A 15,153-nucleotide genomic window follows, 5' to 3' on the forward strand; every position below is an offset into this window, starting at 1 on the left:
GTAATTTGCTTTATAGAAATATATGTATAAAAGAAATTATACATTCAATATAGAATAGATTTATAGTGTATACATATAAACACCGTAATAATTTAAAATGTAAATTGAAAATATCTTAATCTCAACTAGAATAACTTCAAATCAAGAATTTTCTATAGTTTAAAATTTATTTCTAAACTGAATAAACAGAAAATAATTACACTTATTTATTCTTTTCCCTAGAAATTGTGTGCTTCATTAAATGCTAACTATACCATAGTGTGTTGAACGATATTATTGAAATCACATGCTAATAATACCAATATATAAAATATAATTAGCTGGTTATGGTAAAAAATAGTGAGTATTAAAAATAAAAATAAAAAAGCATACTATAGTTGATATTTGCATTAAAATGTCATGGCATAGAGAATAAAATGGTGTGTAGGTGCCAGCTATGCATAGAGAGATTTAAGAAATGTTAGTAGGAGAATTGTTAAATGACATCACTTGTTTCGAATATCATTATTAGTACAATTTAATATTAGATCTCACATATTTTAATTTAATATACAAATATCGCTAACTAATTTACGTACAATTGAGCGTCCTTAAACTCGGGCGTTATGGTAGTGTGCTGTCCTTTCATTGTATGCATGTACATAAATGTTGTTGAAAAATGATCCGATTCCATAATAAATAATATCTAATCATTAATTCATCTCATCCCAACCCATCCCATAAATTCAATTTCATTATTAGTTGTTATGGTTAGAAAGTAAAAGTGAATAGATGAGATATATCAAAAATTAAATCACGTCTATGTTTATTCTAAATGAAACTTGAATAAGCTTATACTAATCATAAATCTCTATTTGCTATGATCTTCTTTTATAATTTATATGTATATGTACATATATTGTTGATGGAAGGTTTGATCAAAATAATAACAGTAATAAATAATGGATTACATGAGTATAGATTAAAAAGTAAGAAACAAGTAAGGGCATTGCCACATGGCACAAGGTTTTTTTTCTCTTATTTATATAAAGAAAATATAAAATATATAACTTTTCTTGCTCTCGGGAGATAATGGGAGATACCTTAAGTAAATTTCGCATGTGCATTTTCGCAATTAACTATGTAGGAGTGTTTATCTGATTCGATTTAATATTTTTATCCCTAATTATTCAGATCCAAATAAATGTTGGATATTGGAAATTATATTCCAATCCAATCTAATGCGACCTCAAAATCCAATCAAATCCAATTAATTGGATTAGATCAGTTATTTTATCTCTAAACCTAAATTTTAATATTAAAAAAATTAACAAATAAAAAAAAGCATATGAAAGAAATCATACAAAAAACTAAACATTATTTAGTTATAATACTAGATTGAGTCCTTACAATTTCCACATTAACTTAGAAAGATTAAGTTTACAACACAATCATTTAAATTTAAAACTAATGTCTTAAAACCAATAACTAAAGTACTTAGATAGTAACATAACATAAACGTAATAATATCTTCAAAGTACTAACATAGTATCAAAAAGCAACAACAATCCAAATAAATATATTTATATATAATATAGTACATATATATAAAAAATATATTTTAATTTTAACTGGATTGGATCAGTTCTTAATTAGATTTTCACACTCATATCTGTCAACCGATAAATTCCAATTAACATCCAGCTTTTCAAATCTAGTTCAATCAAATTGTAATTTGATATCAATTTTTTTTTAATTGAATTGGTTTGGATCTTGAGCACTCCTAACTATGAGTATGAAATCAAGGAAGGATTTTGTGTCACAGGCACCGAGAGGTACTTGGATACAAGGGGTGGGCAACATCCAAACCAATCCAATTACAAAAAATTGGACATCCAATTACAATTGGATTGTATTGGATTTTGATTGGATTGGATCGGATGGAGCATGACACTGTCAAAATCCAATTAAAAACCTATCCAATCCAATTACATATAATATATATTAAAAAGTATTTATATTTCTTTGAATACATTATTACTGGCTAACTATCAATCTTTCCCTATACGCTTCCATACCTAATTAGAGGAGAATACACTAAAATTATGCATCTATTATCCTCATCTCTCATTTTCAATACTACTTCAACCTTTTAGTTTGATTAAACTTGTAAAGTTAATAACTTTATGTAGTTTGAACTTAAATGAATTGTGTTGTTTAGTTTTTCAGTGATTTTTTGTATGCATTTAAGTTAATATTAAAAATCAAGTTTCGGCTTGTTTTAAAAAAAAAAAAGGTTCAACTCAAAATTTAATTAAAAAATCGAACCAATCAAAACACTAATTTGATTGAATTAGATTGGATTGAATTAGTACAAAAATGTTGGATTGGATCGGATGCCTAGCAAAGTACTTGCATACCAACAACGGACGGATGGAGGAATTATAGATCACCGAGGCCAAAATGTGAAAATTATTTATTGAGGAATACAAGATCAATGCTTTTTTGAAAAATATAAGAATTATTTAGTAAAATAACATATAAGTTTTAAAAATAAAATTGGGAGAGGGAGGGGAAGACTTGGCCCCCATTTGGACAACGCGCCTCCATCCATGATACCAACGCTGCTCGGCACTCGCAATGATGCTATTCAAACACGTGGAGCACTCCAATTGGCTGACTAAAAATCCTTATAACAAATATCATTTTTATTTTTGATAAATATAATATGTTTAGTACATAATTAAAATATATTTAATGCATGTTCAATATATTGTATTTAATAGATTTAGAAATTTTATTATTGAAATAATTTTTTTAAATCATAAAAATACCTTAAAAATTAATTATTTTTCAAAAACTCCTATAATAATTCGACTTTAAATGCTTATATCCAGACAGGAAGCGAATTAAAAATGATAGGGTCTTGGATCTTGGCCACTTGGGCCCCTCAAAATTTTTCTTTATTAATTTTTAATACTAATTTAGTAATATTTTCTTCAAATATGTAATTCAATTTTTTTATATATATAAAATAAAATAGAATGATTTTATGGTAGAACAATTTTCGGCGCGATTTTTTTATGATCGTGTATATTGTAGTTATATAGAGAATCTTGTAAATTTTTAGAAAATTTCGAATAATTTACAGTACTGAAAACTAGGTTCAAACATGCTATTTTCCACGCGCATACAAAAATTAATCACGCGTGCAACAACCTGTTTTTAAACTAGTTTTCAGTACTGTAAATTATTCGGAATTTTTTGAAAATTTGCAAGATGCCCTAAATAACTATAACATACATGGTTATAAAAAAAATCGCGCTGAAAACTGTTCACAGATTGAAAACATAAAAGAGCCCCATCGGTAGAGCTCTTTTTGAAGCCCATACTGTATCAATTTCCAATAAAATAATAATTCAGCCCCTCTAAAAATTAAAAAACACAAATGGCCTTTCTTATTCAAAAAAGTATGGTTTCTATAAATACATGATTTGGTGGCATTTTAAGTCACCCAACCACAATTTTGAGCAAATCTACATTTGGTATACAGTATTATGTCGTATTGTATTGTATTATAATAAATTATATTTTATAATATATTTTTATATAGTAATATGTTTTGTATTGACGTTTACTAAAATATTATATATTTATATGTAAATACAAGTCAATATCAAACATAGTACTATATAAAAATATGATTTAAAACACAATTCATTATAACACAATACAATACTATACTATGTAATAATAATAGGGCACATGGAACAACAATGGATCTTTATACATAGATTTGTCTAATATTATAGTTAGAAAAGGCTCTGCTACTTCTTGGTACGTTCGTAAATCACATGCATGTGTAGTGTAGACAAACAAGCATACATGCCTGTGTTATATATATATATATGGTCACCATTTATGTATATAATTTGTTTAGAATAATAGACAACTATTCTATGATTTGACTTCAAATGAAGTGAATATAGACCGACATTGATTAAGAAAATAAAATTATATCATCATACACTTGTTTTTTTAATTAATGCAACATTTGATTTTTATTAATACTAGAAAATGCACATGACTCGTCCTTATCTTAAAAATAAATAAAAATGAAAAATTAAATTGAGAAATATTTAGGTAGGGTTTGGTATGGAGTAAAGTAGATATGAAAATGAGAACCTAAATTCTTTTTTATGTTTAATTTAAATTTTAAGAAAGTAAAGTTAATAATTTATGTATGTCCCATATATATTTTAATAATAAAATAAATATTTTTATACACAAAAATTTAATATTATCTCTATTTTATAACTCTCAACACTTTTCATTCAAAAAGTAAATAAACTACCTTAATAGTTTAATAGTTTAATAATGCATTAAAACTTGATTGTTATCTGAGTATAGAATAGAACGCTGTAAAAGTTCACGTGAAAGTGAGTTAATTAATTAATGAGAATTGTTATTTTTTATTTTTTGAAAATGAGAATGAGAGTACTTCAATTGATTTTATATTAATTAAAATTTATATCTTCAACTTTAATAACTGACAGATTCACAAATGATCGAACTAGTCTATTTTTTTTAATACCAATTAAAAAAATAGCAAGGTCTATGTACTTACTGACTGACTCACTGAGCAACTTTTTTATTTTTTTATCTTTAAGAAGCAAATATACTGATTAACACACGCTAAAGAAAATGTTGATTTTGACTTTCATTTAAATAATTGAAATGGTTTATGTGTGTAATTAGATATGCCTGACAGTTTGCCAAATACAAATAATGGTTGGTTTGATTGATTTATTATTCTTATTATAGTTTGACAAACTTGGTCTATACAATCACCAAAAGGTAAGTTTGAAATTTGAATTACTTTCTATACAAATAGTATCATAACAAGCAACTCATGACATTGATTGTTTTTAAGTTCAAATATTTCATAAAAGAAAAATACTAAATACACTTTTCTTTTTAAAAAAATCTTTTGTAATTTAAAAATGTATATATTTAAATAAATTATCAACACATTAGAGTATTAATTTTTTTTTTTACATTCCATTTGAAAAATAGTGAAAAATACCGATTCGATTCACGTATTTATTATACACATTAATTCATCTCATTTTTTATTTTCTTTTGTTCACAAATGAAGCTATCAAATTCAAATTATAACACTGACCATAAATTAGGGTAGGAAAACCAATGTAGTTGTAGATGATTTTGTATGAAGTCAAACTTCCTCATCATGTGTTATGATTTCGAATATTTCTTTCACTTTTTTTTTGGATTTGGTTTGGACTTATTCTCTTGTCTTTCACTATTTCATTTTCATCTAAGGAAAAAAAAACTAGTCCAAAAGTGAACAAATGTGAACCAGCAGAAAACCCATTAAACAACAATCCTATACTTGTCTAGTTAATTGAAATCTTAACCCCAAATTTGTATCACAATTTGAATTCACACAATGATTTGTTGGCTATTTTTCAACCTAAACAACCAAATAGAAATTATATATATATATAAAAACTTTGGACAATTTTTCTTATAGAAGCTTCACTTTAAGCTCTACCGATGAGGTTCTCAGTGTTCTTGACCTGTGAATAGTTTTCGACGCGATTTTTTTTATGACCGTATATATTGTAGCTATTTAGAACATCCTGCAAATTTTCAGAAAATTTCGAATATTTTACAGTACCGAAAACTAGGTTCAAACATATTGTTTTCCACATGCATAAAAAAAATTAGTCACACGTGCAACAACATGTTTGAACTTAGTTTTTGATACTGTAAACTATTCGGAATTTTCTGAAAATTTACAAGATGCTCTAAATAGTTACAATATACACAGTCATAAAAAAAATCGCGCCGAAAACTGTTCACGGATCAAGAACATTAAGAACCCCACTACTAGGACTTAAAGTGAAGTTCTTATAAAAGAATTCCCTAAATACTTTAAAGGGTGGGGTGGCCAGATGTTTTGAACCCCTACCATCAACTTTTTTTAATTTTTAATCATAAATGTGAATTTACAACAAAAGCCTAGTTTCTAAGAATGTAGGGGATTTCCATCATTGACAGCCTAACTACCCTATTTGCATATTCAAATGGAATATAGAGAAACATGGAGTTACCAAAACTAAGCTTTAAAGATTCGAAAAGGTGAACCGATGAAATCTACTTACAAAAGAATAGAATTATTACAGAACCATTATTGTATTTTTTTTTTTTACTCAAAAACACTAAAATTCCCTTTAAAACAATAAAAGAATCTCATGACATGTTGTCCCTAGACAGACAGAAGTTTTAATCTTTTGACTAGTTTGTAACTACTTTTTTTTGTTTGTTTTTGGATTGATAAAAAAGTCCAGCTATTGAAAAAGACATGCAAATAAAAGTAATCAACCCATCATTCCTTACTTTACATTAAGGTAGATGAAATTTCAAACTTGGAAATTATACTAGCCATATATACATCATGAAAAACCACAACCATTAAAATAGCAAATGAAATTTAAATATATATATATATACTAGTATTGTGTTTTTGACTTATTATCTTCTACTATTGATTTACTCATTCCGTATTACAAAACAGTAAAAGAATAACACTTTAGATTCAAATTTGAATATTTTCAATATTGAGTGCACTTGAAAAGAAGATTGTCATCGTGACTTATCTTGTTGAGTCCATAAAAATTGAAAATATATTTAATCAAATTATAGTCTAAGTATTTTTTGTTCACTGTCCTATTGAGTTTTGTCCGTTAAACCATTAATAGAATGATAGATCTTTCTCCTTAAAAAAAAAAGGGTTTTGTCAATAATACAGAGGTAAATCTGGTATTATATCAAAACACATATACTTAAAATAGTATATACCTAAGAAAATATATGCTCTTTGAATGACTACGACCCATGTTTCTGTTCCTCCACGTAGTAAACTACAAGTTTCATGCATGTGCTAAATTGCTAATCATTGACATATATGATATATATAAGGAGCGACACACACTTGGTTTATATTTTCTACAACTTGATAATTTTTTTATACAACAATATATATTGTAATTATTTAAAACGAACCAGCAAATTTTTTAAAAATTCTAAATAATTTATAGTGCAGAAAATAAAGTTCAAACAGTTGAATTTTATACGTGTATACAAAAAATAAGCACACGTACAACAAATTGTTTGAAATCCTGTTTTCGGTACCATAATTTATTCAAAATTTCTTAAAAATTTATAAGATGTTCTAGATAACTACAATACACACCGTCATATAAAAAAATTTAGAATTATATCAATCCAAGTGCCGAAAATAGAAAAATAATGAACTGTTGTTGTCAAAAAAGTGGATGCGCTTATATCTATATATAAAAAGATAACAAATAGTGGTTTAATGTTATATGATTAATCATTATTGACATAATTAGGAAGACACATGCCATGTTAAAGACGCAGCTACTTGCATACTAGTTTGGCCCCCCCAAAAAAAAAAAGAAACGCGGTTTACAACCCAACAATATTGTTAATTAGGTTCTAAACAAGTGGCCCTATATCAGGGTAACAAAGGCAGCTAAAGCAAAAATGCTCATTATGTTCGTGTTGGTTGCTACTCTATTGCTTTCAAAGATGAACAATTTTCAAAAGCACCAACGATATAAAATATGGGCAACCAAAAATAAAATGGGGTATACTTTAGGTTCCAAAACCTGAAACCACAGTTGCCCACTAAATCATTTTATCATCTTAAAAGTTCTTATGGATTTCATTAAATTGCTTCTACAATTCATAGTGGAATGCTTAAAGACCACAGATGACACTAGAAGGTCCACAAAAACCCATCTAAGCACAAGACTCAAGTCCAACTACTCTTCAGAATAGTGCTTGACAAAAGTACTAAATCTTCTAAAGCTAACTGGGCATTTCTACAATAAAAACATTCTTCAATCTCCTCCACCTCTATACATAATAAAACCTGGCATCTCAACTCAAAGTATTACTTTTTTTTTTTTTGAAAAAACTCAAAGTATTACTAAACTAACTACACATGAGAAACATCTGGACAAGATTTTTAAGCAACAGCAGCCTCATCAAACATCAAACAGTAACACATACATACACATGCATATATTTTGAAAATCAAACTACCATTGTATATCTCAAATATCGTTAAAAAAAATTAAACCATCGTCCCAAATTTATCAACACAACACCTACCAAGTTGATGGTATGGTAGTAACAACCTGATATGCCAGGAATCAAAATCTACTCTCCACAGTCTACACAAGTAGAAAAATAAACTATCTTCAAATGAGTGATGCTAAATTTCACTACCCAAATGGAGAATTGCCCAAATCAGAAGCCACCACAACACAGACACTTTCTTAAAAAAAACTAGAACCAAATGTCAAAAAACTACTAAATGTACAATCAATATGCCCAATAACCTTCAACATGGCAATTAATCAAATTTGTGACCAACCACACCATTGATGGAAAAATTTATAAACTAAGAAGATACTTTTTTTTTTTTTGATCAAGAAAGAGAATCTTCATTAATCACAGACAAAATACAAGCCAAACCCCTCATATAGAAGGGAACAACAGCATTAAACAGAAAATAAATTCCTCACAAAAGCCATCTCTTTGCCTGACAGTTTCCTTTGAGTAAAGAAATTACATCTGTAACTAATGTCCTTCTTAATCCTATCAACTATACAATTAGCACTATAAGCAATGTGATTAACATAACAAGAATTACGATTAACCCAAATATAATAAACTGTCGCTGAGAAGACAGCCGCCACAATCAAAGCTGTAACATCCCTTCTCATGTTCCCAATCCACTGAGACCAAGCATTGAAGCTCAAAGGCCAAGTGCAACCCAGCCAACTGTGCACCAGCCGGGTAACCTTCTGAGAAAAACAGCAGCCAAAGAAAAGATACTCATGGTTTTCTGCAGCAATCTCACATACTGGGCAGAGAATGCTTTCAAGCTGCCCAAGCACTCGGTTCAGATGATCACGAGTTATCAAGAGAATGCTGAAAGGTACAGAGGTTTTTTAATACAAAGGAGCAAAATAACTTGGTTACTGAAGGGAGATGATAATAATGCTTATTTTCATGCTTGCATTAAAAAAAGAAGGGAGGAGAATCGAATTGTCTCCTATTTGAATGAGCAAGGGGAAATTGTTGATGATTATGGGGCTGTGGTTCAGCATTTTCTGAATCATTTCCGTGGCTATATGGGCGGTTCCAGTTCAGCTAATGGATTTTTTAATGCTCAGAGTATGGAGTTTGGGTCTTGTCTGGATATAGAGCAGCAGCTGCGGTTGACTAGGAGCTTTGGAAAAGCTGATGTTAAAAAGGCTCTCCTCAGTATTCCTGGTGTTAAAAGCCCAGGGCCGGATGGGTTTGGGGCTGAGTTTTACAAAACGATGTGGCTGGATATTGGGGATGATATTTCTGATGCGGTGCTGGGTTTTTTTCGAGATGGAAAAATTCCTGAGGCTCTCAATGAAACAATGCTTGCTTTGGTTCCTAAAACAGATTCTCCTATTCGAGTAGTTGATTATAGACCCATAGCTTGCTGCAACACACTTTATAAGTGCATCTCTAAAATGATTTGCAGCAGGCTATCGGAGGTTCTTCCTCATTTGATAAGTCAAAATCAAGGTGCTTTTGTTAGAGGGAGATCTTTAGCTCATAATATTCTCATAATTCAAGACTTGATCAAGAACTATAATAGGAAGAATTCTTCCCCTAGATGTGCTCTGAAGATAGATCTGAGTAAAGCCTATGATACCGTAGACTGGTGCTTCCTTGAGAGATTATTGATTGGGTTTTGATTTCCCATTCGATTCGTTCAATGGGTGATGGTTTGTCTGCGAGGTACCTCTTATGTGCTTATGATGAATGACAGATTGTAGGGAGGGTTTAAGGGAGTTAAAGGCCTTCGCCAGGGGGACCCTATTTCCCCTTTGCTTTTTGTATTGATAATGGAATATCTAACTAGGTTGCTTCAGCTAGGTGCACAACAGCAACAAGAGTTTCGGTATCACCCTTTGTGTAAAGGCCTTAAGATTATTAATCTTTGTTTTGCTGACGATTTAGTTATCTTTTGCAAGGCTAATAGTGGCTCGGTCCAAGTAGTTAAGCAGGTGTTTGAGGAGTTTTGTAACAGCACTGGTTTAAAGGCTAATTCTAGTAAGTCTCAGGTGTTTTTTGGAGGGGTTTCTGTGGCTGTTAGGAACCAGCTTCTGAAGTTAGTGCAGCTGGAAGAGGGAATCTTCCCTCTTAAATATCTGGGGGTTCCAATGCGTCCAACTAAATGGAAGATGGCTGACTGTGATGAAATCCTTAAAAAGATCAAGTTAAGACTTCATACTTGGGCAAGCCGACATCTTTCTTATGCAGGGAGGGTTCAACTGATCACTTCTGTTTTGTTGGGGCTGCGGAATTATTGGATGAACATTTTCCTTCTCCCTCAAAGCATTGTCAAAGAAGTTGATAAACTTTGCTTGTGGTTTTTTTGGGGCAATAATGGTACTAGAAGTAATTTCCATCTCACTTCTTGGACCACAGTCTGTTTGCCGAAAAGGTTTGGGGGGTTAGGTTTCGGTGAGGGATCTAAGTGGAACAAAGCTATGTTAGCCAAATATGTCTGGGCGATCAATAACCAACTTGAAACGCTTTGGGTAAAATGGATCAATTCAGTCTATTTAAAAGGCCAAAGTTTCTGGCAGTACAAGCTTAAGAATGACACCAGCTGGTATTGGCGAAAAATTTGTATGCTGCGTGATGTTTTTTCTCAAACAGTCATTGATGCAGCTGTTAGATAGGGAAGATTTAAAGCTGGTGTGCTGTATCTGAACTGCATACAGCAGGACCCGATTAATTACCATAAGTTTGTCTAGAACAAAGTTAGTGTGCCAAAGCATAGATTTATCACTTGGCAAGCGGTGAACTAAGAAGATACTTTCTATTCTATGCATCTACATTTTTTAATTTCACACAAAATTATTCGAATTAAAAGAAATCCTAGAACTCAGTTCCTTCAGTTTATAAAAGGCTAAACCATTTAAATGGATACAAGAAATTAAACGAAAATGAAAATAAAAAATTACTCAAAGACTCAATTTTCACCAGAGAGAAGGTGTAGCCTAGAAGAAAAGAGACCAGTAGGCTCGAGGGAGGCCTCATGGAGAAGAGCTTGCTTAATGTTGTTCACGCGATTGTTTAAGGTTTCTTCCTCTTGTTTAAGAGCTGCAGTGTCCTCGAGAAGGTCATGAATCCGATACTTTTGGCCCAGAGATCTAACACTTAAGAGCAAGATCCCAGTCATGGCAAAGAACTGAATGAATTTGTCTTTGCGGTTCATTGCATTTGCCACAAGCCCTAACTTTTTAGGGTTTTGGAGAGGTGAAGCTGAGCTAGGCGGTGCTGAGGACGACGCCATGGCCCTGACTCTAGGAACTCACAGTCAATAACTTTTCTTCTCAAAGTATATTCAGTCTAACAGGGCAAAGATGAACCTATTCAAGGAATCATCCCCAGTTTAAAGCAAGCCCATATTATTATTATTTAACCTTTCAATTTTCTTCAGAAAGATATACAAATTTTATGAAATCATCACAAATATACCAGAAGAATTTGATATACTACATGAATTTTTTTAACATAACCAGTTTAGATTTCTCATGGATAAACAACTGAAAAATAACTAATAAGAACAAACTGTAAGAATGGTAACCATGACCAGTACTAACAGATTACTTACCTACATTACAAAGATTTCTTCTTTATACTTACACGTTCAAAAGTTATTTATCCATTCCATATAAGTTTATCACATTATATTTATATTCAACTATATTTTCCATCTAGACTAACAAGAAAAATAAATTACTGCAATTTACTAATGGTAAAAGAAACCGTATGTATTACATGATATATTTAATTAATGCCTCTATTAACTTTTATGTCCTTTCAACAAATTTTACCTACTGAATTTTATGCACTAATAACTTTTCCAACTCTAATTTATAAACCTAAGTCCAAAAGTTGTTTGTGGTGAACATGTAAACATAGCAAGCAGGACACACAAAAAAGAAGAAAATTAAAATAAATGATTGATGTGAACTCTTGAGAATGGAAATAACTAACTATATTGTGTCCATTCATTAAAGCTTCCAAGTTATGGCCATTTTACCTTTTAGAAAAGAGTTTTATAAGGGGCAAGTAGAGAAAATGGAGTCATCCTTACCATGCTTACGGGCACATAATAGAGATCAAGCCATTTGACAAAGAAATGCCAATACTATATATTTTTTATATGAACATAGTATGTGAATGTGACAATTAGGATGAGAATGTACAAAAATAAAATAAAATCTTCCTTATTACTAAAATCATCATGAAGTGTTTAGAAACTTTAATAAAATTAGAATTGTAATCATTTTTACAAGATAAAACTAGAATTTGTTTTTTGAAAAAAAAAAGCAGAAACTTAGAAGAGGCATTTCATCAAACACATTGTAAGCAACTGTGAAAGACTGAAAGACACTACAAAAAGCTAAACTACTGAGAAACTTTTTCAAGACTGTACCTATATCTATAACAATTAATTAATAAGAACAAATACAAAAAATAGAGTTGTCACATTGTTAATTACTTCAATTAAAAAAATTCACAAAAATAATTGAAATTGCATAAACCAAACATCATGAATCAAGTGATTGATTACAAATATCACAAAAATGAAAGACTGAAGACCATTAATTCAAAGTCAAAATTAGTAAAACAACAAGAGAGAGAGGGGGGCTTGCCTGAGTTCAAAGCCAAACTGGTAAATGAGAATAGAAAAAGGAGAAGCTAGAGGAAGAGTAGATGTTGCACAGAAATGATCTTACGCTAATGAACGGTCCAGATTTAGTTTGACCATAAAAGGAAAATGAGGCAGAAATTTTACCGAATATGGTCTCGTTTGGGATTCCTCGCATTAGTAATGCAGAATAATATTTATATAATTTAGTCGCAAATAATATAAAATTACACTAATATATAATTACATGGCTTATGTGTACGACATGACATGTTCCTAACCATAACAAAAGCGGAAGAAAACCAGTGACAAGAGAAAGATTATTGGCAGATGTTCATAGACAGACCCTTGAACGAGCATCATGCAGGGCCGGGCTCATATTGATAACACCCGAGGGGCATCACATCACATTCATTGTGCCTTAAGGTTCGGGTTTAGCGCAACCAACAACGAGGTTAAGAACAAAGCACTGCTCGTTGGGCTAAAAATGGCCAAAGAATTGAAGGCCAAGTTATTGAAAATACGTAGCGATTACCAGCTGGTAGTTAATCAAATACTTGATGAATATCAAGCTCATAGGACGAAAAAGGCGTTGTGTTTGGCAAAGGCAAAGGATATGTAGGCCCAGATCGACCACTACACTATTGAACAAGTGCCCCACGAGCAGAACGTGAATGTTGATGCCTTAGTGAAATTGACCAGTGCAAGAGATGTTGAAACTCTAAATGTGGTCCCCATCGAATTCTTACCAGTTCCCAGCATCAACAACCGGACCAAGAACATGTTGATAGACATTGAAAATGCGTAGCGACTATCAGCTGGTAGTTAATCAAATACTCGATGAATATCAAGCTCATAAGACGAAAAAAGAGTTGTATTTGGCAAAGGCAAAGGGTATGTTGGCCCAGATCGACCACTACACTATTGAACAAGTGCCCCACGAGCAGAACATGAATGTTGATGCCTTAGTGAAATTGGCTAGTGCAAGAGCGTTGAAACTCTAAACATGGTCCCCATCAAATTCTTACCAGCTCCCAGCAGGACCAAGAACATGTTGATAGACGCAGACGAGGTCGATTCCTAGATGACTTCGATCGTGATATACTTGGTCGATGGAGCAATTCCAACAAATAGAAACAATGCCATGAAGATGCTCTATCTGCCCCTTCACTACATTATACAGTCGCTTATATAGGTGTGATTACTCGCTACCCGTATTAAGATGCACAACGAGGGAGGAAGCCTAGACAATATTGCAAAAGGTGCACAAAGACTTTTATGGCGACCATGCTGGAGCACAAAGTCTATCAAGGAAAATACTCTCTTGGGGTATTTTTTGTTTGGGATTTAAGGATTTATACTTTCTAAATCAACAATGAATAATGAGAATAATTCAATATTACAAACCTAGATGCTAATCAAGAATCTTATTCAAAATACGAATGCAAATCTTGATAATCAAATAATCATATTCAAAGTATGAATGCAATTCTTGATAATTAAAGATTAAGTGATTAAATGATTATAACATGAATTTAAAATTATTTAATCATCAACACTAACAATAACGAACACAATTAAAGAAGTAAATCACAATAGAATAATACAATTACAAAGTTAGGATTTAGAGAGATACAACATTTGAATTGAGCAATTGAAACTTCAAATTTGGGGAAAATCTAAAGGCTTATACATGAAAAATATAGCTGTCCAAAATCTCTATTCCAAGCCTTCCTTTAGTTGTTTGAATCTCCACCAATGTGGAATGAGAAGTGAGATTTAACAAGCCTTGAAACTCATACAAGTCAAGCAATATTTGATGAGTTTCTTGGAGAAAATGAATGTTCTTTGAGAGCTAGAAAGAGACGGAGGTTAGAGAGAGAATTGAACAGTGTGATTAGTACTTTCAATTCTAATAACTCTTATTTATAGTGTAGGTACCATCATTAAGTCTACCCAATAGGATTAGAGCTTTTGAACACATCATTTTGGAGCTAAAACGTGTAAATGTACGGACACGCCAGACGATGCGTCGTCTCTATATAGGCGATGCATCGTCTATAAGGTGGTGATGCAACACCATGTAAGCAGGTCTACATTCTCAAAAGTGACCTTAAACACCTCCAAATGCTCTCAAACTTTTTGAGCATGCTTAGATACATCATTGTATCACTTTAAACCCATAAAAGTCAATTATGGAAGCCAACTACAAAATCTCATATTTTCACTTCAACTTAAGTGAAAATCGTTAAGTATTTTGCACCCCATTATGTAAACAACTTAACCATTATATTTAACCAATCTCAACACTTTTAGCCCATGGTGAATGATGATTCAATGGA

At 31.3% G+C, this 15,153-nt stretch overlaps 2 protein-coding genes across 2 annotated transcripts; one reads left to right on the forward strand and one right to left on the reverse strand.

The window, feature by feature from the left end:
- The first annotated feature begins 8,936 nt into the window (after nt 1–8,936).
- LOC133806725 (uncharacterized) lies at nt 8,937–10,829 on the forward strand. The gene is made up of 2 exons (XM_062244816.1): nt 8,937–9,802; nt 10,004–10,829. Exons 1-2 carry the CDS (start codon nt 8,937–8,939, stop codon nt 10,827–10,829), a joined length of 1,692 nt encoding a protein of 563 aa, XP_062100800.1.
- Nucleotides 10,830–11,122: 293 nt separating this feature from the next.
- Nucleotides 11,123–11,446, reverse strand: LOC133806726 (uncharacterized). The gene has a single exon (XM_062244818.1). The coding sequence runs from the start codon at nt 11,444–11,446 to the stop codon at nt 11,123–11,125; it is 324 nt and encodes a 107-aa protein (XP_062100802.1).
- Nucleotides 11,447–15,153: the final 3,707 nt, after the last annotated feature.

This window comes from Humulus lupulus, chromosome X (assembly GCF_963169125.1).
Source record: "Humulus lupulus chromosome X, drHumLupu1.1, whole genome shotgun sequence".
In the NCBI taxonomy this organism is placed as follows: domain Eukaryota; kingdom Viridiplantae; phylum Streptophyta; class Magnoliopsida; order Rosales; family Cannabaceae; genus Humulus; species Humulus lupulus.

Coding starts and splice junctions, on each gene's coding strand:
- LOC133806725 (XM_062244816.1), top strand. CDS start 8,937: ATGGTTTTCTGCAGCAATCTCACATACTGGGCAGAGAATGCTTTCAAG. Junction 9,803..10,003: donor GCCTATGATACCGTAGACTG/GTGCTTCCTTGA, acceptor ATATCTAACTAG/GTTGCTTCAGCTAGGTGCAC.
- LOC133806726 (XM_062244818.1), bottom strand. CDS start 11,446: ATGGCGTCGTCCTCAGCACCGCCTAGCTCAGCTTCACCTCTCCAAAAC.